Raw genomic sequence first — 21,712 nt, forward strand, 5'->3', positions numbered from 1 at the left:
CCGTCTCGATGTCTTAGTTTATTCCTCTGTTAAGTGGTGATGATAGTACCTATCATAGAGCTGTTAAAAGGGTTAGGTGAGTTAATATAAAGTGCTTAGAATAATGTACAGAGAACAGTAAACATTATGATGTGCTTACAAAATATATTAAAGACAAAAATGTATATGGATATTCTTGCTAACTCATTCATCATAGGCAATACAGGGTGGAAAAACCCCTTTTTATTCCCATAGCCCCAGAGGAGGATGATCCCATTGATCTGTCTCCAGATGAGCTGGAATAATGTAAAGAGATGAAAGCAGGAAGTGACTGAGATAAGATTTTATTTCCTTGGGGGATGATCTTCCTGCTTTCTTTGCACTGATCTTCCTACACTCTTGTTAGGGAGCTCATTTTTTCTCTTTAAAATTATATGCAAAATTTATTAAGCGAATCTGAGAAACCTCTATCAAATCTGGCAGCTTTCAGTGTAGTTGCAGTAAGTAGCACTCAGGGAAAACTCAGTATAGAGAGGATATGCTGACAGGCCACTATAGTAAGAATTGCATGGACTTTGTGAAAACGAAGAAGCAAAAACTTGCATCGTCTGGATCATGCCCCCAGAGGAGTGTGAAGGGTGAAGAGTAAAATTATTTATTGAAAATTAATGCCTCTAAGGTAAATGCAGTCTATTTCATTCACTTGGTGTTTGGGCAGTTTCTATACCCCTTTGCATGTTGGTGCCCTCTCCTGGAAGACTGCAGAAGGTGTTTGCAAGGTGAGACTGCAGGCCCTGCAGTGGCCCATCAGACACTGAGGGGCACCGCAGGCCAGCTGTGTAGTTCTGAGTGCACTGAAGAAGTGTAGCAAAACTGTGGTGTGGGGCCGTGAAAACAGGTGTTTATAAAAATTTGAAGGGAGAGCAGAAAACATGAATAGTGATGATACAAATTAGATATAACCAACCATGGAAAGTATTCATAAAGCCTCTTGTTCTTCTGAAGATGGAACTTAGAAGAGGAAGAGAGAGTAAAGTATAGAACTGAGTTAATGTTCTCTAGCTAGATATTATTATTTAGTACCTGGACCTGCAAAGGTGTGTGTTGTGGGGGGGTGTTTGATCAAGCTAAATTTGTACTTGTATACTTTTGAGTGGTTGTAATATTTAGTTTTAGGAGTGGGATACTTAGAATTGTAACTCACTTATCCCTAGTGGTTATTATTCTCAAGCAAATTACATTAAAAAGAAGTTAAGTTCTAAGTTGAGACCTCTAGCAGAGATTGATTTAAAAAATTCGACTTGAATTAGTATACATCTAACTCCAGCCACTGCTTACAAGATAGATCTGTCCCTGACTTGACCTGTGTGGTTAGTGGCAAACAGGGATTCACAGGATTGGTTCAGATGCAAAGCTTTTTTTATTTTCTTTTAAATTCCAGTATAATTAACATAGTGTTATATTAGTTTCAGGTGTATAATATAGTACTTCAACACTTCCCTACATCACCGTGTGCTCACCATGCCAAGAACACTCCTTTGTCCCCATCACTTATTTCACCCATCCCTTCCCCCTTCCAGAGTGGCTACACCAGTGTGCGTTCCCACCAGTAGTGAATAGGGTTCCTTTTTTTCATATCCCTGCCAACACTTGTTGTTTCTTGTGTTTTTTATTTCAGTTATTCTGACAGGTATGAGGTGATATTTATTGTAGTTTTGATTTGCATTTCCCTGATAGTGAGTGATGCTGAGCATCTTTTCATGTGTCTCTTGGCCATCTGGATGTCTTTGGAAAAATGTCTGTTCATGTATTCTGCCCATTTTTAATTGGATTGCTTTTTGGGTGTTCAGGTTTTTTTTTGTTTTTTTGTTTTTTTGGTTTTTTTTTTTAAGATTTTATTTATTTGACAGAGAGGGATCACAAGTAGGCAGAGAGGCAGGCCCAGACAGGGGGGGGAGCAGGCTCCCTGCCGAGCAGAGAGCCCAATGGAGGGCTCGATTCCTTCGGCCTGAGCCAAAGGCAGAGGCTTAACCCACTGAGCCACCCAGGCGCCCCTGGGTGTTGAGTTTTGTAAGTTCTTCATATATTTTGGATACTGACCCTTCATTGGGTATGTCATTTGCAAATATCTTCTCTCATTCTGTAGGTTGTCTTTTAGTTTTGTTGATTGTTTCCCTTGCTATACAGAAGTCTTTTATTTTGAGGTAATTCTAATAATTTAGTTTTGCTTTTATTTCCCTTGTCTCAGGAGACATAACTAGAAAAATGTTACTATAGCCAAAGTCAGAGAAATTACTGCCTGTGCTCTCTTCTAAGATTTTTATGGTTTCAGGTCTCACATTTAGGTCTTTAATCCATTTTGAGTATATTATTGTGTATGGTATAAGAAAGTGGTCCAGTTTCATTCTTTTGCATGTAGCTGTCCAGTTTTCCCAATACCTTTTGTTGAAGAGCCTGTCTTTTCTTACTGGATATTCTTTCCTTCCTTCACAAAGTTTAATTGGCCATATAGTTGTAGGTTTATTTCTGGGTTTTCTGTTATGTTCCACTGAACTGTGTGTCTATTGTTGTACCAGTACCATACTGTTGTGATCACTACAGCTTTGTGTAATACGACTTGAAGTCTGGAATTGTAATACCTCCAGCTTCGTTTTTGTTTTTCAAGATTGCTTTGGATTATTTGAGGTCTTTTGTGTTTCCATACAAATTTTAGGATTGTGTGTTCCAGTTCTGTGAAAAATGCTGTTGGTGTTTTGATAGGGATTACATTACATGTGTAGATTTCTTTGGATAATAGAGATATTTTAGAAATATTTGTTCTTTGGATCCATGAGCATGGAATATCTTTTTATTTGTTTGTGTCATCTTTAGTTTCTTTCATCAATGTTTTAAGTTTTCAGAGTACAGGTCTTTTATTTCTTTGGTTATGTTTATTCCCTAGGTATCTTATTATTTTGGGTACAATTATAAATGGGATTTTCTTTCTTTCTTTTTTTTTTTTTCCTAAGTTTTATTTAAATTCCAGTTAGTTGTGGGGTGCCTGGATGGCTCAGTTGGGTAAGTGTCTGACTCTTGGTTTAGGCTCAGGTCATCATTTCAGGGTCATGAGATCAAGTCCTGCATTGGGCTTTGGGTTCAGCATGGAGTCTCTTGTCCCTCTTCCTCTGCCCCTCCCCCTGCTCACGTGTGCACACGCTCTCTCTCTATCAAATAAAAAAATAAAATCTTTAAAAAAATAAATTCAATTAGTTGAGATTGTTTATCTAATTTCTCTTTCTGCTGCTTCATTATTGGTGTATAAAATGCAAGAGATAGCTCCACGTTGATTTTTGTACCCTGGGACTCTACTGAATTTGTTTATCTTTTCCAGAAGTTTTTGGTGAAGTCTTAACAGTTTTTCTGTATAGAGTATCTTGTGATCTGCAAATAGTAAAAATTTGACTTCTTCCTTGCCAGTTTGGATGCCTTTTATTTCTTTTTGTTTTCTAATTGCTGAGGCTAGGACATCTAGTACTATTTTGAATAAAACTGGTGAGAGTGGACATCCTTGTTGTGTTCTTGACCTTAGAGAGAAGTCTCAGTTTTTCCCTGTTGAGTTTGATATTCACTGTGGGTCTTTCATAGATGGCCTTTATTATGTTAAGGTATGTTCCCTCTAAGCCTACTTTGATGAAGATTTTTTAAAATCATGAATGAATGTTCTCCTTTGTCTAGTGTTTTTTCTGCATGTATTGAGATGATCGTATGGCTTTTATCCTTTTGTTGATGGGTACACCAACTCTTGATATGACACTATTTAACAAACTATTCACAATAGTAAAAATGTAGTCATTATCCATATAAGGATTATCCACTTAGTGGAGTATCTGTTGCCAGTTGTGTTGGTCAGAGTTCCTGCATACCCTCACTGGCAAAATCCTTGCTCACTTTCTGTTGCCCAGTGAATGTATAGTAATACTAATTCAGTGCAGTAAAAGTGTAGACAGAAGATAAATTTTTGCTTAAAAATTATTTATTGTGTTCTAAAATGTGTGGACCAGCTATTAATATGAATAATTAGAAGATGGTTTAAGATCCCACTGAAAAGTAATTCAGTGCTTCATATTTTTAAAATTAACATTGAGGATTTTTTTCCCCTCTGGTATGAAGGGGCAGAATATAGCACTTTTAAAACATTATTTTTCAGTCATAACTTTTCCTCAATAATATAACCATAGTGATAGAAAACTGATCATTTTCAAGTATCAGATAAATTTAAAAAACCAGAAACAATTTTAGATAATTATGATTGAACTAATAATAAAACATATCTTGAGTTATCAGGTGGTTATTTGGGAATGCTTTTGCATTGATGTCTTTTGTTTAATGACAGATTGTATCATTGAATGGGCCTCAATAGGGGGAAGTACTAAGAAATAGTCTGGTAAGTGCTACAGAAAAGCAGCCATTGTCATTATCTTGTTATATACAATTGTATGTGACTATTATTTGTTGTCTGTCTTATTTTAGTTGGTAGGGATTTCAGAGAGAAAAAGCAAAGATGTGCTAGTTCATCAATTCTTGGCTTCTAAAAATTTGACATTCCTTCTTATAAATTGTCTTTGGAAGGATAGACTTGATCTCATTCTGTGTTACTGTAAATATTCTCTCCAAGGGCATTAAGCTTTGTTCCTTGTAATTGTATTACATTTGGCAGTAATAGCATCCTCAACTAAATCCCAGGTGTGAGGTAGTAGACTCTAGCAGTTTAGTTAGTCCCTTTTACATGTCTTTCTTTTCTCATGTGTCATAGGGCCAAATAATACCTCCTCCTCCAAGTCAAAGGAGGGTGTGTTTTGATGAGTTTATGCTTTATTTGTGTATGTATGCATTCATTTATTTAGACTGTTGATGCCTTCATTTCAAATAAATGAAAAATTTTTAAATTAGAAAATTTGATTTTGGAGAAACAAGAAGGGATGTAATATCTTGGCATGGGGGATAAGCTTGTGTTTTTCTGTGGAGAAATGTGTGCGTTTTGTCTAAATTCAGACCACCCCATTTCCCCAGAGTGTGTAGTGCATAAACACAGTCACTAACCGATATGGTCAGCTTCAGACTGTCTACTTATGAATTTACAGGGATATGGAATGCAGTTGCCCCTTTTATTTCCTTTTGTCAGGGTAGAGAGTGATATAGTGTCACTGGAGATTTTTAATGCCATGTAAAGGCAGTGAGGTAACATGACCAAAAGCTGTATCTCATGAAAGATGTAAACCCAGAATATGCAGTGACATTTTAATAGCATTCCAGGAAAACAAGTTAGTCCATCTGTGAATGATTCACTCTTCCTTTCTTGCCCACTGGAATTGGGATTCACTGATTTGTTCACTGAAGCTTCTGTGCAAATAATAACATGTAAATGTTTTTGCATCACTTCCCTCCTTATTTATTATCAAGCCAGACATCTAGTAATAGTTGCTTTGCAGATGATTCATCTCAAATTTTTATAATGTAGTTGTATTGAAATTGACTTGATACTATTACAGCAAAATTACATCCTCATTTGAGAGCCAGCCCAGAAAATCTCCAGTTTAATATGAAAAATCAAAACAAAACAAAAAACTCAAAAAGCAAAAAAGCAAAAAGAAAAGAAATAACCCTGCATAATCTGTGTTATGCCCCTAGAGGAGTAGGAAGCTCTAGAAGAGTAAAGATTCCAGTTACTACAAATAAATGCTTCCAAGGCAAATTGGTAAGTTTGGTCAGTTTCTGTACCACTGCCTTGCACGTTGGTGCCCCTTTCTGGAATACTGAATGCAGGACTAAGTAAAATGAATGGGCTTTAAAAAATAATCTGAGCTAGAACCTCCAGGTGACACTTACTACAATTCTTCATTTGTAAAGACTGAATTACGTTTTCCATGCCAAACAGAAGTAGCCATTAGTAGTTTCTATGGTTAGATTTTGTCAATGGTTCTCTAAAATTATAAAGTCCCTGAAATCATTTGTAAGTAAAATGCAGTCCCATCTAGAGAGATGTATTCTATGTAAATGTCAAAAGTGGGTTCATTCGAGGCAGTTTTCTTTAGAGAAAAGTATTAATTTCTATTGAGAGCCAGTTAACATTTGTGTACAGTACAAATAACATTTACATTTAATAAAATACTGCCTGCTGTAATTATCTCATGTGATCATCTAAATAACCAAGTAATAAGCTTAAAGATACAGGGAGTAGTAGTTGTGAAGAAAATGGGTCTGGTGATGGCAGCTAACATTTATTGTTCACTATGTGCCAAACACTAGTAGGTAAGCATTTATGTCGATCTTCTCATTTAATCTGCATGACATCTTGGGAAGTTGGTGCTGTTCTCTCCATTTTGTAGATGAAGAAACTGAGGCTCACACAGAAAATAATGAATTTACCCATTCTGGTGACTGATAGAACCAGTGTTTGAACCTTGGCAGTCTAACTGGAGCTTTTTGGCAAATACTTGCTTTTAGCATCTTATAAACTAATAATTGTTACTGGCAAACAAAGCACTTGCATGTGGCATCTCATTAACACATGAAAGGAGACTTCCTAATTCTTCTGTCATAATGAATTTGTGTTGAGATGAATACACTGCTAGACATATTTCTTTGTCACACATTTCTGGGTTCCTTGGTCATATTGGATATTACAGCTCCTTACCAGGTGATCTGTCCTCATTAGTGGAGGGGACTGCTGTGCCTGTACTGAGTTCCTACTGTAGTGGGATAGCTGCTGTGGCTACTAGACAACTCTGCCTAAATATTCTGTAGACTCCTTATGTTATTACATCTTCGAATCAAATTCATGATCTTTTCTCTTTCTGTCTCCTGTTTCTGTATGTGCGTGTGCTCGCGTGCCCCTCACACACTGTGACGTGCCCCATCTTCTTCCTCTTTATTTGTTATCTTGGTTGGTGATAACATATTCTTCCCAGCTTCTAAGTCAGAGTTAGGCTTCTGTCCTCCCTTTGAACACAACTTCACGCACATTCCAAATCACTCAATATGTGCTTTCAGTTTACTTTCTAAATCTCTTTCAGAACAGGTTATTATTACTTTTTAAAGATTTGTTTATTTGAGGGAGAGAGCGTGCACGGCGGGGGGGGGGGGGTGGAGGGAGAAGGGAAGAGTCTCAAGTAGATTATGTACTGAGTGTGGAACCCGGGGCAGGCCAGTCTCATGACTCTGAGATCATGACTTGAGTGGAAATCGAGAGGTTCATCAGTTTACCAACTGGTCCACCCAGCCGCCCCTTAGAGCAGGTATTTTTTTGTTTTGTTTTGTTTTGTTTTAATATTCGCATGAATTATCTTTCAATTCAGGTTCTTATCGCCTAGCCTGAGTATTTTGATAGCTTTCCTAGCTGATTTCTCTGCCCTCCATTTTGTCTCCCTATAGTTTTTCCCTCATGGTACAAAGAAAAGTGATCTTATAAAAATCCAAGTCTGGTGGGGTGCCTGGGTGGTTACATCTGACTCTTGATTTCTGCTCAGGTCATGATCTTAGGGTTTTGAGATTGAGCCCCGAGCCTAGCTCTGCCCTTGAGTATGGAGCCTGCTTAAAACTCTTTTCCTCTCTCTTAAAAAAAAAAAAAAAATCCAAGTCTGATCATTACCATTTCTCCTCTTTGGACCTATAGTGAGTTTCCATGGGTTACGGCTGTAGCTTAAAATCCTAATAACATCAGAATCTTCTTGGAGCTTAAAAAAGAAAAAGAAAATGTGAAGGCCCACCTCAGGCCAACAGTCTGAGAATTCCCTGGAGTAGGCCCCGGGCATATTGTCTTATTCTCATATCTCCTTGGATGTCTAATGGAAATATCAAAGTCAGTGTATCTAAAATGGAACTTCTGGGGGCGCCTGGTTGGCTCAGTCTTTAAGTGTCTGCCTTTGGCTCAGGTCCTGATCCCAGGGTCCTGGGATTATGAGCCCCACTTCCTGCTCTGTGGGAAGCCTGCTTCTCCCTCTCCCGCTCCCTGTGTTCTCTCTCTCGCTGTGTCTCTCTCTGTCAAATAAATAAAATATTTTAAAAAATAAAATGGAACTTCTTTCTCTTAAAACCTGCACCAACTTTGGTTTCCCTATATTAATTGCTGACAGCTCTACCCTTCAAGTTGCTGGGACCTCCCATGACCATTTTGTAAATAAAAATATATCTCCCTCTCTCCCCAGACTGAGATTCTTGATCTCTATTTCTTCGTCCTATTTTTTTCCATAGCAGTTATTACCTTCTAACATACTACATATATATATATATTTTCATTTATTATGTTGTTTATTTTTAGCTCTCCTGGGGTAGAAGTGTTTTCTTTTGTTTGCTGAAGTATTCCTAAGTAGGAAGCACCTAAACACATTGTCTGACACATGGTAAGGAATTTGTTAATATTTGTAGGATCAGCAAAAACAACCATACCAGAAAATGACTACCAGTAGTAAAATTAGTAGTAGTAGAGGATATAAAGGACTTGGGTACTGAAGTACCATCGTCCATGTCCAGCTCTGTGCCTCAGTTTCCATCTATAAAATGGGTATACAACTATCTACTTTATAAGACTGCTGAGGGTTAGATGAGACAATCTCTAGGAAGCACTTATCTTAGTGATTGGCACAAAGTAAGTGCTTAACCAGGGTGAGATGCTGTTAGGTGAATGGGTACCTCTGGAGGTACTGTAGCTGTTCTGAATAATTTCTCATTTATATTTCTTCCAAGATTAGATGATATGCTCTGGCCAATAAGACTTCCTTTCCTTTCTCAAAGGTAATTTTATACTTCAGAATTTTAAATGTATCTTGCTTATGATATACTTAAAACTCTTTTTGACTGACGTTCATTCTGGCCATGAAAGCTAATGCATTTGTACCGGCTTCCCTGAATCTGTTGGTTCCAGACCTCTGTATCTGTATTTTCAGCATGAAGAATGGTGCCAGGGTCACATTGTACCCTCTGGTCCTTTCATTCCACTTGCAACTAGAGTAATTTCTTTCAACTCCTTGGGATTCTTCTGACTGGCCTTCACCTAGCCTGTACAGTATAAAATTGGACTAGGTGCTGTTTGTTGTTGTTGTTGTTTTCCCAATATACTTTATAAATGGTGGGATGCGGGAAGCTTAGACACTTTAGCCTAGTTCACTTTTTAATCCTAGTTTTATTACCTCAATTCGATACAAATTTAAAGAACTTTTTAAAACTAAAATTCAACTAAAATTCAAAGTAAATATGAAACCAGAGAATCTAACTGGTACCCTCTGCTGATGGCAGTCTCTTCTAGAACATTCCAGGATTGGTCATAATGAACTAGAAAGTTCGTGCCGTGTGTCATTGATAGTATAGCAGAGAAGACAGTGGAGAAAGTGGATACAGCCAGTTGCTCAGTTCTTTCATCCTTTTAGCAGGTGGCTATTGAATAATCAGCCTACTGTCAGGATGTAGATAACAGAGTGAAATTCAAGATTTTGGTAGGTGAGAGAGGAGACTTAAAAGAAGAGCTAGAATAAAGGTAATTTATCAAGTGTTCTGAGAATGTAGGTGGAAGGAGTTGGGATATGATTCTTTATAAAGTTACCTCACTTGGGGTCTTGTAGGGTCAAAAGAGTTTGCAAACTTTGGGGCACCCCAGAATTTTAGCATAGGTGTAACAAGAGGGGCAAAAGGAACAAGATGGAAAAGGGGTATGAGAGCACAGCTAATATCCCTGTAGGGCCCAAGCATGAGGAAAATGGTAGATGATAAATCTAAATGAGCAGTTGGGATCAGCTTGTGAATGGTCTTATCTGACATGCTACAGATAAGGATTTTTATCATATTTTTATAGTTTTTTTTTTAAGATTTTATTTATTTTATTATTTGATAGAGAGAGAGATCACAAGTAGGTGGAGAGGCAGGCAGAGAGACAGAGGGGGAAGCAGGCTCCCCGCTAAGCAGAGAGCCCGATGTGGGGCTCGATCCAAGGACTCTGGGATCATGACCTGAGCAGAAGGCAGAGGCTTTAACCCACTGAGCCACACAGGCGCCCCTTTTATAGTTTTTTTAAAATTAACATATAATGTATTATATTCTCCAGGGGTACAAGTCTGTGAATCTTTAGGCTTACACACTTTACAGCACTCACCATAGCATATACCCTCCCCAGTGTCCATAACCCAACCACCCTCTCCATACCTCAGTTTGTTTTGTGAGATAAAGAATCTCTTATGGTCTGCCTCCCTCCCAATCCCATCTTGTTTTATTTTTTCCTCTCCTACTGCCCAAACCCCCCACTTTGCCTCTCAAATTCCTCATATCAGGGAGATCATATGATAATTGTCTTCCTCTGATTGACTTATTTTGCTCAGCATAATACCCTCTAGTTCCAACCACGTTGTTGCAAATGGCAAGATTTCATTTCTTTTAATGGCTGCATAGTATTCCATTGTATATATATACACCACATCTTCTTTATCCATTCATCTGTTGATGGACATCTAGGTTCTTTCCATAGTTTGGCTTTTGTGGAAATTGCTGCTGTAAACATTCGGGGACACGTGCCCCTTCGGATCACTACATTTATATCTGTAGGGTAAATACTCAGTAGTGTGATTGCAGTAGTGCGATTGCTGGGTCATAAGGTAGCTCTATTTTCAACTTTTTGAGGAACCTTCTTTCTGTTTTCCAGAGTGGCTGCACCAGCTTGCATTCCCACCAACAGTGTAGGAGGGTTCCCCTTTCTCTGCATCCTCGCCAGCATCTGTCGTTTCCTGACTGGTTAATTTTAGCCATTCTTACTAGTGTGAGGTGGTATCTCATTGTGATTTTGATTTGTATTTCCCTGATGCTGAGTGATGTGGAGCACTTTTTCATGTGTCTTTTGGCCATCTGGATGTCTTCTTTGCAGAAATGTCTGTTCATGTCCCTGCCCATTTCTTGATTGGATAATTTATTCTTTGGGTGTTGAGTTTGATAAGTTCTTTAAAGATTTTGGATACTAGCCCTTTATCTGTCTGATATGTCATTTGCGGATATGTTCTCCCATTCTGTCCGTTGTCTTTTGGTTATGTTGACTGTTTCCTTTGCTGTGCAAAAGCTTTTGATCTTGATGAAGTCCCAGTAGTTCATTTTTGCCCTTGCTTCCCTTGCCTTTGGCGATGTTTCTAGGAAGAAGTTGCTGCAGCTGAGGTCAAAGAGGTTGCTGCCTATGTTCTCCTCAAGGATTTTGATGGATTCCTGTCTTACATTGAGGTCTTTCATCCATTTTTAGTCTATTTTTGTGTGTGGTGTAAGAAAATGGTCCAGTTTCATTTTTCTGCATGTGGCTGTTCAATTTTCCCAACACCATTTGTTGAAGAGGCTGTCTTTTTTCCGTTGGACATTCTTTCCATTCTTTGTCAAAGATTAGTTGAACATAGAGTTGAGGGTCTATTTCTGGGCTCTCTCTTCTGTTCCATTGATCTAAGTGTCTGTTTTTGTGCCAGTACCGTACTGTCTTGGTGATGATAGCTTTGTAGTAGAGCTTGAAATCTGGAATTGTGATGCCACCAAACTTTGGCTTTCTTTTTCAACATTCCTGTGGCTATTCGAGGTCTTTTCTGGTTCCATATAAATTTTAGGATTATTTATTCCATTTCCTTGAAAAAAATTGATGGTATCTTGATAGGGATTACATTAATGTGCAGAGTGCTTTAGGTAACATAGACATTTATTCTTCCTATCCATGAGCATGGCACATTTTTCCATTTCTTTGTGTCTCCCTCAGTTTCTTTCATGAGTACTTTATAGTTTTCTGAGTACAGATTCTTTGCCTCTTTGGTTAGGTTTATTCCTAGGTATCTTATGGTTTTGAATGCAATTGTAGGTGGGATTGACTCCTTAATTTCTCTATCTTCTGTCTTCTTGTTGGTGTAGAGAAATGCAACTGATTTCTGTGCATTTATTTTATATCCTGACACTTTACTGAATTCCTCTACAAGTTCTAGCAGATCTGAGTGGAGTCCTTTGGGTTTTCCACATAAAGTTTCATATCATCTGCAAGAGTGAGAGTCTGACTTATTCTTTGCCATTTGGATGCCTTTAATTTCTTTTTGTTGTCTGATGGCTGAGGCTAGGACTTCTAGTACTATGTTGAATAACAGTGGTGATAGTGGACATCCCTGCCATGTTCCTGACCTTAGCGGAAATGCTGTCAGTTTTTCTCCATTGAGAATGATATTTGCAGTGGGGTTTTCATAGATGGCTTTGAGCATATTGAGGTATGTGCCCTCTATCCCTACGCTGTGAAGAGTTTTGATCAAGAAAGGATGCTGTACTTTGTCAAATGCTTTTTCATCATCTATTGAGAGTATCATATGGTTCTTGTTCTTTCTTTTATTAATGTATTGTATCACATTGATTGATTTGTGGATGTTGAACCAGTTTCAGGAGAATAGGAATTAATTCTTCTTTAAATGTTTGGTAGAATTCCCCTGGGAAGCCGTCTGGCCCTGGGCTTTTGTTTGTTTGGAGATTTTTGATGACAGTTTCAATCTCTTTACTGGTTATGGGTCTGTTCGGGTTTTCTATGTCTTCCTGGTTCAGTTGTGGTAGTTTATATGTCTCTAGGAATATATCCATTTCTTCCAGATTGTCAGATTTGTTGGCGTAGTGTTGCTCATAATATGTTCTTATAATTGTTTGTATTTCTTTGGTGTTGGTTGTGATCTCTCCTCTTTCATTCATGATTTTATTTATTTGGGTCCTTTTCTCTTTTCTTTTTGATAAGTCTGGCCAGGGTTTATCAATCTTATTAATTCTTTCAAAGAACCAGCTCCTAGTTTTGTTGATTTGTTCTCTTGTTTTTTTGGTTTCTATTTCATTGATTTCTGTACTTATCTTTTTTATTTCTCTTCTCCTGCTGGGTTTAGGCTTTCTCTGTTGTTCTTTCTATAGCTCCTTTAGGGGTAGGGTTAGGTTGTGAATTTGAGACCTTTCTTGTTTCTTGAGAAAGGCTTGTATTGCTGTGTATTTTCCTCTTAGGACTGCCTTTGCTGTGTCCCACAGATTTTGAAACATTGTGTTTTCACTATCATTTGTTTCCCTGAATTTTTTTCAATTCTTCTTTAATTTTCTGGTTGACCCATTCATTCTTTAGCCTTCAGTATTTGGGTTCTTTCTAACTTTCCTCTTGCGACTGAGTTCTAGCTTCAGAGCATTGTGGTCTGCAAATATGCAGGAAATGATCCCAATCTTTTGATACTGGTTGAGACCTGATTTGTGATCCAGGATGTGATCTGTTCTGGAAAATGTTCCATGTGCACTCGAGAAGAATGTGCATTCTGTTGCTTTGGGATGGAATGTTCTGGATATATCTGTGATGTCCATCTGGTCCAGTGTGTCATTTAAGGCCTTTATTTCCTTGTTGATCTTTTGCTTGGATGATCTGCCCATTTCAGTGAGGGGAGTATTAAAGTCCCCTACTATTATTGTATTATTGTTGATTTGTTTCTTTGATTTTGTTATTAATTGGTTTATATAGTTGGCTGCTCCTATGTTAGGGGCATAGTTATTTAAAATTATTAGATCTTCTTGTTGGACAGACCCTTTGAGTATGATATAGTGTCCTTCCTTTCTCATCTCTTGTTATAGTTTTTGGCTTAAAATCTAATTGATCTGATATAAGGATTGCCACCCCAGCTTTCTTTTGATGTCCATTAGTATGGTAAATTGTTTTCTACCCCCTCAGTTTAAATCCAGAGGTTTCTTTGGGTCTAAAATGAGTTTCTTGTAGACAGCATATTGATGGGTTTTGTTTTTTTATCCATTCTGATACCCTGTGTCTTTTGATTGGGACATTTAGCCCATTTACATTCAGGGTAACTCTTGAAAGATAGGAATTTAGTGCCATTGTGTTGCCTGTAAGGGGACTGTTGCTGTATAATGTCTCTGTTCCTGTCTGGTCTACTACTTTTAGGCTCTCTCTTTGCTTAGAGGACCCCTTTCAATATTTCCTGTAGAGCTGGTTTACTATTTATAAATTCTTTTAGTTTTTGTTTTTCCTGGAAGCTTTTTTTAATGTTTCCTTCTATTTTCAATGATAGTCTAGCTGGATATCGTATGCTTGGCTGCATGTTTTTCTCATTTAGTGCTCTGAATATATCATGCCAGTTCTTTCTGGCCTGCCAGGTCTCTGTGGATAAGTCTGCTGCCAATCTAATATTTTTACCATTGTATGTTACAGACTTCTTGTCCCGAGCTGCTTTCAGGATTTTCTCTTTGTCCCTAAGATTTGTAAGTTTCAGTATTAGATGACAGGGTGTGGACCTATTTTTGTTTAATTTTGAGGGGGGTTTTCTGTGCCTTCTGGATTTTGATGCTTGTTCCGTTTGCCATACTAGGAAATTCTCTACTATAACTCGCTCCAACATACCTTCTGTCCCCCCCTCTCTTTCTTCGTCTTCTGGAATCCCATTTATTCTAATACTGTTTCGTCTTATGGTATCACTTATCTCTTGAATTCTCCCCTCGTGGTCCAGTAGTTATTTGTCTCTCTTTTGCTCAGTTTCTTTATTCTCCGTCATTTGGTCTTCTATACCACTAATTCTCTCTTCCACCTCATTTATCCTAGCAGTAAGAAACTCCATTTTTTGATTGCATATCATTAATAGCTTTTTTGATTTCAGCTTGGTTAGATTTTAGTTTTTTTATTTTGCCAGAAAGGGCTTTTATTTTTCCAGTCAGAATTTCTCTAATATCTTCCATGTCTTTTTTGAGCCCAGCTAGCACCTTGAGAATTGTCATTCTGAAGTTATTATTACCAGTGTCCATATTGATTAGGTCCTTAGCCTTCAGTACTGCCTCTTGTTCTTTTTTTTTTTTTTTGGTGGTGAGTTTTTCTGTGTTATCATTTTATCCAGATAAGAATATATGAACGAAGGGCACCTGGATGACTCAGTTGCTTAAGGAACTGCCTTCAGCTCAGGTCATGGTCCTGGAGAGCTGGGATCGAGTCCCACACCAGGCTTCCAGCTCCATGGGGAGTCTGCTTCTCTCTCTGACCTTCCCTCTCATGCTCTCTCTCACTGTCTCTCTCTCTCAGACACCCCTGATCCTTCTGTGACCCCACAGGACCTGAGACCAGACTGTCCCCGCAAGGGCTCCACCCCCACTTAGCCTCTGTAGTGATGTCCCTCAGTGGAGCAGACTTCTAAAAGTTTGGATTTTGTGCTCCATTACTCCCCCACTTGCTGGGAGCTGGCCCCTCCCCCCACAGCCTATCTTCCTGTCACTTCAGATTCACTTCTCTGCAAGTCCTACCTTTCAGAAAGTAGTCGATTTTCTGTTTCTAGAATTGCTATTCTTCTTCTCTTTGATCTCCTGTTGGGTTTGTAGGTGTTCGGATTGGTTTGATAACTATCTAGCTGAACTCCTGTGACCTGATGTCATCTCAGTCTGCTACTCCTCCGCCATCTTGACTCTCCCCCTGGATTTTTATCTTGTGTAGGATTTTTATGAAGGAGGCATATTATTACATCTGTCGTAGCGGTATGTAGGCTTGGAAAGAACAGTGAATATATAGAGAAAAGAGAGTTTTTCCTTTATATTTAGAGGAGGTTAGAGAAGAATCAGTAGGTCATAGGCAACTGAGAGAAGGTCTTGATGAAACTATAGAACAATAGTTTAATAAGGAATAAAAATTACATAAGTAAGTCAAAATAAACCCATGGTATAGGCTGTGAAACACACTACCTGTTGGCAGTTAGGGAACACCATTATTGGAATTCTTCAAATAAGTTTAGAACAAACATTTTAGGAGGTTGTGTTATCAGGAGAACCTAGTTAAAGTATAAGAAGACCAGTTAAATTTGAATTTCAGATAAATGTTGAGTGATTTGTGTGTGTATGTATGTTCTGTACTAAAAACTATTTTTTGTTTATCTGAAATTCAGATTTGTTGTGTATTTGAAATTTAATTAGGTATCCTATTATTTTTATTTAGAAAAACTGGCAATCCTAGCATTAAAAAAGCTTATGGGAATGCCCGGTGATCAGACTCAATAATTTGATCTTTCTTTTGATGTTAGTGTTACCATATTTGTTTGCAGGTGTGAGGTACAGTCGCCATTAAAGCATTATCTAGAACACAAGGAGAATCTTTGGGGAGTCTTTTTATATTTAAGTGGCTAGTAGGAATTTCACCTTAGGAAATTGTGAAAAGTACTTGATCAAGAAGAGGGACTAGGAAAAAAAAAAGAAAAAAATCAAACTACTGAAAGCATCTAATATTCAGCAGACTAGATGAACAATTTCTTGTGTATTCCAGGAAACAAAATGGGGTGTCATCCCTCCTGAGAGGGATCATCCAGTTTGCTTTATCAAGTGTGAGCGAGGCTAGGCTATCATTGTTGTTTATGCGCCTTATATACAGTGGCTCTTGTGTTCAGGCTCCTATTTTAATTGTGATTGTAAAAACATTACAAAAACCCCAACAGTAAGCCCTCTGCCAAGTTGGTGAGGTCATAGTAATATGACTTCACAGGGAACTAGTTCCTTAGAAGTCCTAGTGGACCAACAAACACTGGACTTGTGGGGCAAAGAGTGCTGAGAAGGGGCTTATAAGAGGATGTATGTATGGCCCAGTCACCCTATGCTCTGGGATGAGTTCTCTTTGGTGTCTTCCTTATTGCTGGTGAGTTTGTATTGCCATCATATTGTGAGGCTTTCTGATTTGAAAAGAGCAGTCTCTGTTCTTGTTCAAGTAATCTCATAAATCATGAAATGGGACAGAATAAAGCCATCTAGGAGTGGAGGTATTTATCCTCACTGTATTCCTTATTTTCTTTTTCATTGAAGGTTTTTTCAATATATATATAAATATAAAAAATATATATATATAAAATATATATGCTCTTTAGGATAAGTCTCTTGTATTTGAACAAAATCTTTGTAGTACTGTATGTGTGGTGCAATTATACTATTTACATGGAGTGATTAAATATATGCCATAAATTTGTCTTGAAAAACGAGCGGTAAGTAGCAGTTTAATTGAAAAGAAACTGCTTTCTTTGGCATTTGTTTTTTCTCCATGATAGCTACTACAGAGAGTAAGAGAATGCATGCAGACACAACTGCAGGGGTTTTCTTTTATAATTATAAAAATTACTTGATTGTAACTAAAATAGCTCTTGGAATAAATATTTTGCATTTCCACCACAAAGTGTGAGTTGCCCTTTAAAAGAATTTTCTACTACGAGTTTACATATTACAGTTTGCTGTATATAATGATTAAATACTCAGTTTTCTGATAGGATAGATTTCATAAAACTGGCTGGTAACTCTGTAGAGGAAGGTTTAGGATGAAAAAATATTTAAAAGTATTTGCATGAAGATCTCATAATGAAGTAATTTATTTTAATTGGTATCTGTTTCTGTTGGAAATTTATTTAAGGTGGCTAACTGTTTAAAGAAGGATTAGCAAATATCTTAGTTTGCCTGGGGCAGTTCCAGTTTGTGTTTGTTGTCCTGGCATCAGCTATGGTTTAATATTTGACTGACTTTAAAAAATGAAGTATTCTCATTAATAGCTGCAGTAAAGTCAAGTCAGCCTGGGTTTGATAAGCTTCCACTTGGTACTTCTAGCTTCTCCACAGTGTCCTGTGGGATGTGTGAGTTGACCGGTGCATTGAGCAGAATAGTTGAGTGTGAAAGACACTATGGGATAACCCCTCTCTATTCCTTCCCCATATAGCTCTCTTTCAAGGACAGCATGTGGCATACTTGGTAATAAAATGAGCTTGGAGAGGAGTTGTGAGGGGTGGTTATCTCCCCCAAGTCTAGCGGTGGTTGGGGAAGTCTGGAGCAGTGCAGTTCCTAGGAGCTACCTGGTGTACTGGCTGGGCCTAGTGGCTGGAGCTGCATTTGAGTGATAGTGTACCTGCCAGGCTACCACTTATTGGTGATAGGAAATGGAAAATCATAAGGTACACTAAGTGACAAAAATAGATACTGAATAGTTCTGCTTAAAAAAAAACATTTTTTGTTATAATGATTTTTGTCATTTATTGTAAGTTTACAACTATTTTTATTGCTTTTAAAAAAACTTTGTAAACGGGGCGCCTGGGTGGCTCAGTGGGTTAAGCCTCTGCCTTCGGCTCAGGTCATGATCCCAGGGTCCTGGGATCGAGCCCCATATCAGGCTCTCTGCTCAGCAGGGAGCCTGCTTCCTCCTCTCTCTCTCTGCCTGCCTCTCTGCCTACTTGTGATTTCTCTCTCTCTCTCTGTCAAATAAATAAATAAATAAAAATCTTAAAGAAAACCCTTTGTTGTTATAATTACATATTTAATTTTATCATCCTGTTCCCTCTTCAGAGTATCTTGGGTTAGACCGTAAATGGATACTCTACTTTTAATTCAGGTCAAGTTAAAGAACTATGTAGAACAAAGACATGGCAAGAGTAGGCTTGTGGGCTGCCTGTTCAGCCTAGCCTGGAATGGTTTTTAAGTTTTAAAAAGTTGGGAAAAACAAAGAAACAAACAAACAAAAACAACAAAAATAGAGGCGTGTGTGACAGAGACCTAATGTGGCCTTGCCTGAAATATTCAATGTCTGGTTCATTACAGAAAAATTCTGTGTCTGGTTTAGAGTCTGTGGTAAATATGTTGGAAGGCTATTTAAATGTCATTGTTTATCATGAATGTATCTTTCCTTAGTTATCAAGTTAAAATGAGGATTTGGAAATTATTGCATTATTGGTATGTTACAAATGGAGGATATAGCATTCCATAGCCAGCTACAGGCTATAGCTTACTGACTCCTTTCAAGGGCAGAGGTGCTCACTTTGTGGTTTGTGGGGCTTACCAAAACCCTTTCAGGAGATTTATGAGTTCAAAATTACTTTATAATAGCAGTACAGCATTATTTTCCTTTTTCATTGTATTGATATTTACACTGATGATGCAGAAGCAATGGTTTGCAGGCTTTAGCACAAATCAAGGTAGTGACTCCAAACTGTCCTAGTTGTTACGTTGTTCTTCACTATCATGCACTCAAAATAAAAACGAAAGTCAGTCTTGCCTAAAAATTCTTTGATAAAGCAGTACAGAATAATTACATTTTAACCCTTAATACATATGTTTTTAATTTCATGTGTGATGAAATGGGAAATATGCATAAAGCCCTTCTTCCTGATGGTTTTCTTTGGGACAGTCTTGTATGTAATTTGATTTATGAGTTATAAACTTGTTGCTTTTTATGAAATGCCATTTTTCCTTCAAAGTGTAACTGACAAATTATGGTTATTGGCAGTCATTTTCTTAAAAATTAATGGAGTGAATCCATTAATACTCTAAGAAAACTGACAATATTTTTTGCCAACAATGCAACTTGAGCTTTCAGTTAAAACTTAGAAATTTGGAAAACTTTTATCTACCACCAGGAGTTTGGTAGCTTTTCCATAATTAAAGATTTTTCTGAAGATAATAGTGGTGATATAATAAATGTGATTTTTAAAAGTATTGTATAGTGAAATGTATCAACAGATACTTTGCAAATGGCCAGTGTATGGTACAGAATCTTGCCTGGGTAAAAGATTGATTTAAAGTAGAAGACAAATTTTAATATGAGTACAAAAAATTCTTTGATACTATATTGCCACTAACCTTTGGGAAACCACCACTTAATCTTATTTTAGTGCCACATTGAAAAAAAAGAATTTCTACAATTATCTGGAAAAGATATTAAGTTACTTCTTTTTTTTTTTTAACCAAATATCTGTGTGAGGCTGGGTTTTCTTAATATATTTTAACCAAAACAAAGTATTGGTTAGTGGCAGTGAGAACCCAGCTGTCTTCAGTAAGCCAACCATTATTCTAAATATGTAAATAATTGTTGCCTTTCTCACTAAATTTTATGTTGTTTTAGAAACTATTATTATTTTTAATAAAATATACTATTTATATTCATGAAATGGGTTTGTTATTTTTAAGTGAGTTAACATTTAAAATTTTTCTTTTTAAATTACTAATGCTGTGAATATCAATAGATGTAACCCATATAAACACAGTTTATATGTTTGGTGTCCTCTGTATTTTTAAAAATGTAAAGGTCCTGAGACCAAAAGTTTTGAGAACTGCTCATCAAGGGTTTAAGGAATCACTTCTTCAAGTACATTGAAATATGGTAGCTGGAAATACTTTTAGGAATAATTAAGGATAAAACTATCTCATTTAAAATCTTTTTCGTTTAGTTTTAAAATAGCATGGTAATTTTGTCAGCTATTTTTCCTTTTTGTCACATAAGAAAAACCTTTTCTTTTTTTCTTCTTTATCAATTCTCACAGCAATGCTGGGGTAAAAACAACACTGCTAGAGGCTCATTCTGAGATGGGGAGCACTGAAATTCTGGAAAAGGAGACCTCAGAAAGTCTCAGTAATGGTACCAGCAGCAACGTAGAAGCAGCCAAAAGGTTGGCCAAACGCCTTTATCAACTAGACAGATTCAAAAGATCGGATGTTGCAAAGCACCTAGGCAAGAAGTACGTTGTGTACCAAGGCTGGTGTCTGAGTGTGTCCTTGTATGTGTGTCTTTTTAAATAGCTTGGATTTTAATAACAAAGTGTATCCTGTTTTCTTATAGCAATGAATTTAGCAAACTAGTGGCAGAAGAATATCTGAAGTTTTTTGATTTTACAGGAATGACACTGGATCAGTCTCTCAGGTATGATTAAATATCACTTCTGTTCTTTTTTGCTTCCAAATAATTCTGAGAAGAGAAAGTAATGCTGAAACTAAAATCCAAGTTTTAATTCTTTTAGCCCACAGTGACTTTGTGATCTTAGTTCAGATTATACTATAGTTTATTAGACATAATAGAAAGAAAATCATTTTTTTAATGAAATCACACATGAAATCATATTTTCCATCTAGTAGATGACATAGTAAAAAATAGTAAGTCTTGAGAAGTGGAATCTCAAAAGTAGGTCTTGACAAGTGGAATCTGTGGGAATCTGGTTTTCGGATGATCAGTTTAAAAAGGCACAGATTTACAGACTGTAGAATTGCAGGCTTTTTCCCCCTAAACATTTGTTTATAATAGCCAAATAGCCTCTAAGATGTTGCTTGGAATTAATTCATGAATGGAATAAAAATGAACATCAACATATAATCGGCAGAAGATATCTGTAAACTGTTTCAGATAGTAGCACTTTTTGCTGATCTGTTCAGATGAAGGTTTAATAAACACACTGATCCTCACTTTTCACACCATAGTGTACTGTAAATTTCTAAGAGTTGTGAAGGTAAAACCCAGTCAGCATTTACCTCTTATTAACTTTATAACATGTCAGAGCCTGGAGGAATTCTGAGATCATCTGTATAACCCTCTAGTTTTATAAATGAGGCAACTGTGTTTTGGGAGGTGGAGTGAGGATATTTAGGTTAGAATGCACAATAACGACTTATTCAGTGGTACTTTGTGTGAATTGAGGGCATACATAGGTTTTTCCACTGAAAACAAGTAAGGGTAGAGAAAAGATTGATGTTTATGCATTGTTCTCTGATGTGGTTTATAAAAGACAGTTATGAAAAATTCCAGTTTGATCAATATAAGTTAACAAGCTAAGAAAGCAGCACTTTCATCATAGAAATAATAATGTTGTATGTTTCTTCTAATTGTAAGATTTCTTAGAACATTTTAAAGGATTTTTTTTCCTTCCTAACTCATGTTTAGGGAAGCGCATCCACTTTGTCAAGTGAGGGTCATTGGAATTCATCATAGACA

General features: G+C 37.1%; 1 protein-coding gene across 2 annotated transcripts in view; it reads left to right on the forward strand.

The window, feature by feature from the left end:
• Positions 1 to 21,712, forward strand: part of PSD3 (pleckstrin and Sec7 domain containing 3) — a 536,900-nt gene that overhangs the window by 187,774 nt on the left and 327,414 nt on the right. For both annotated transcript variants that reach the window (XM_080796195.1, XM_080796196.1), the window contains 2 exons: positions 20,274 to 20,468; positions 20,570 to 20,650. In XM_080796195.1, the coding sequence (XP_080652321.1) occupies positions 20,274 to 20,468; positions 20,570 to 20,650 (276 nt within the window). The remainder of the gene's footprint in view (positions 1 to 20,273; positions 20,469 to 20,569; positions 20,651 to 21,712) is intronic.

This window comes from Martes martes (assembly GCF_963455335.1).
Source record: "Martes martes genome assembly, chromosome: 2".
In the NCBI taxonomy this organism is placed as follows: domain Eukaryota; kingdom Metazoa; phylum Chordata; class Mammalia; order Carnivora; family Mustelidae; genus Martes; species Martes martes.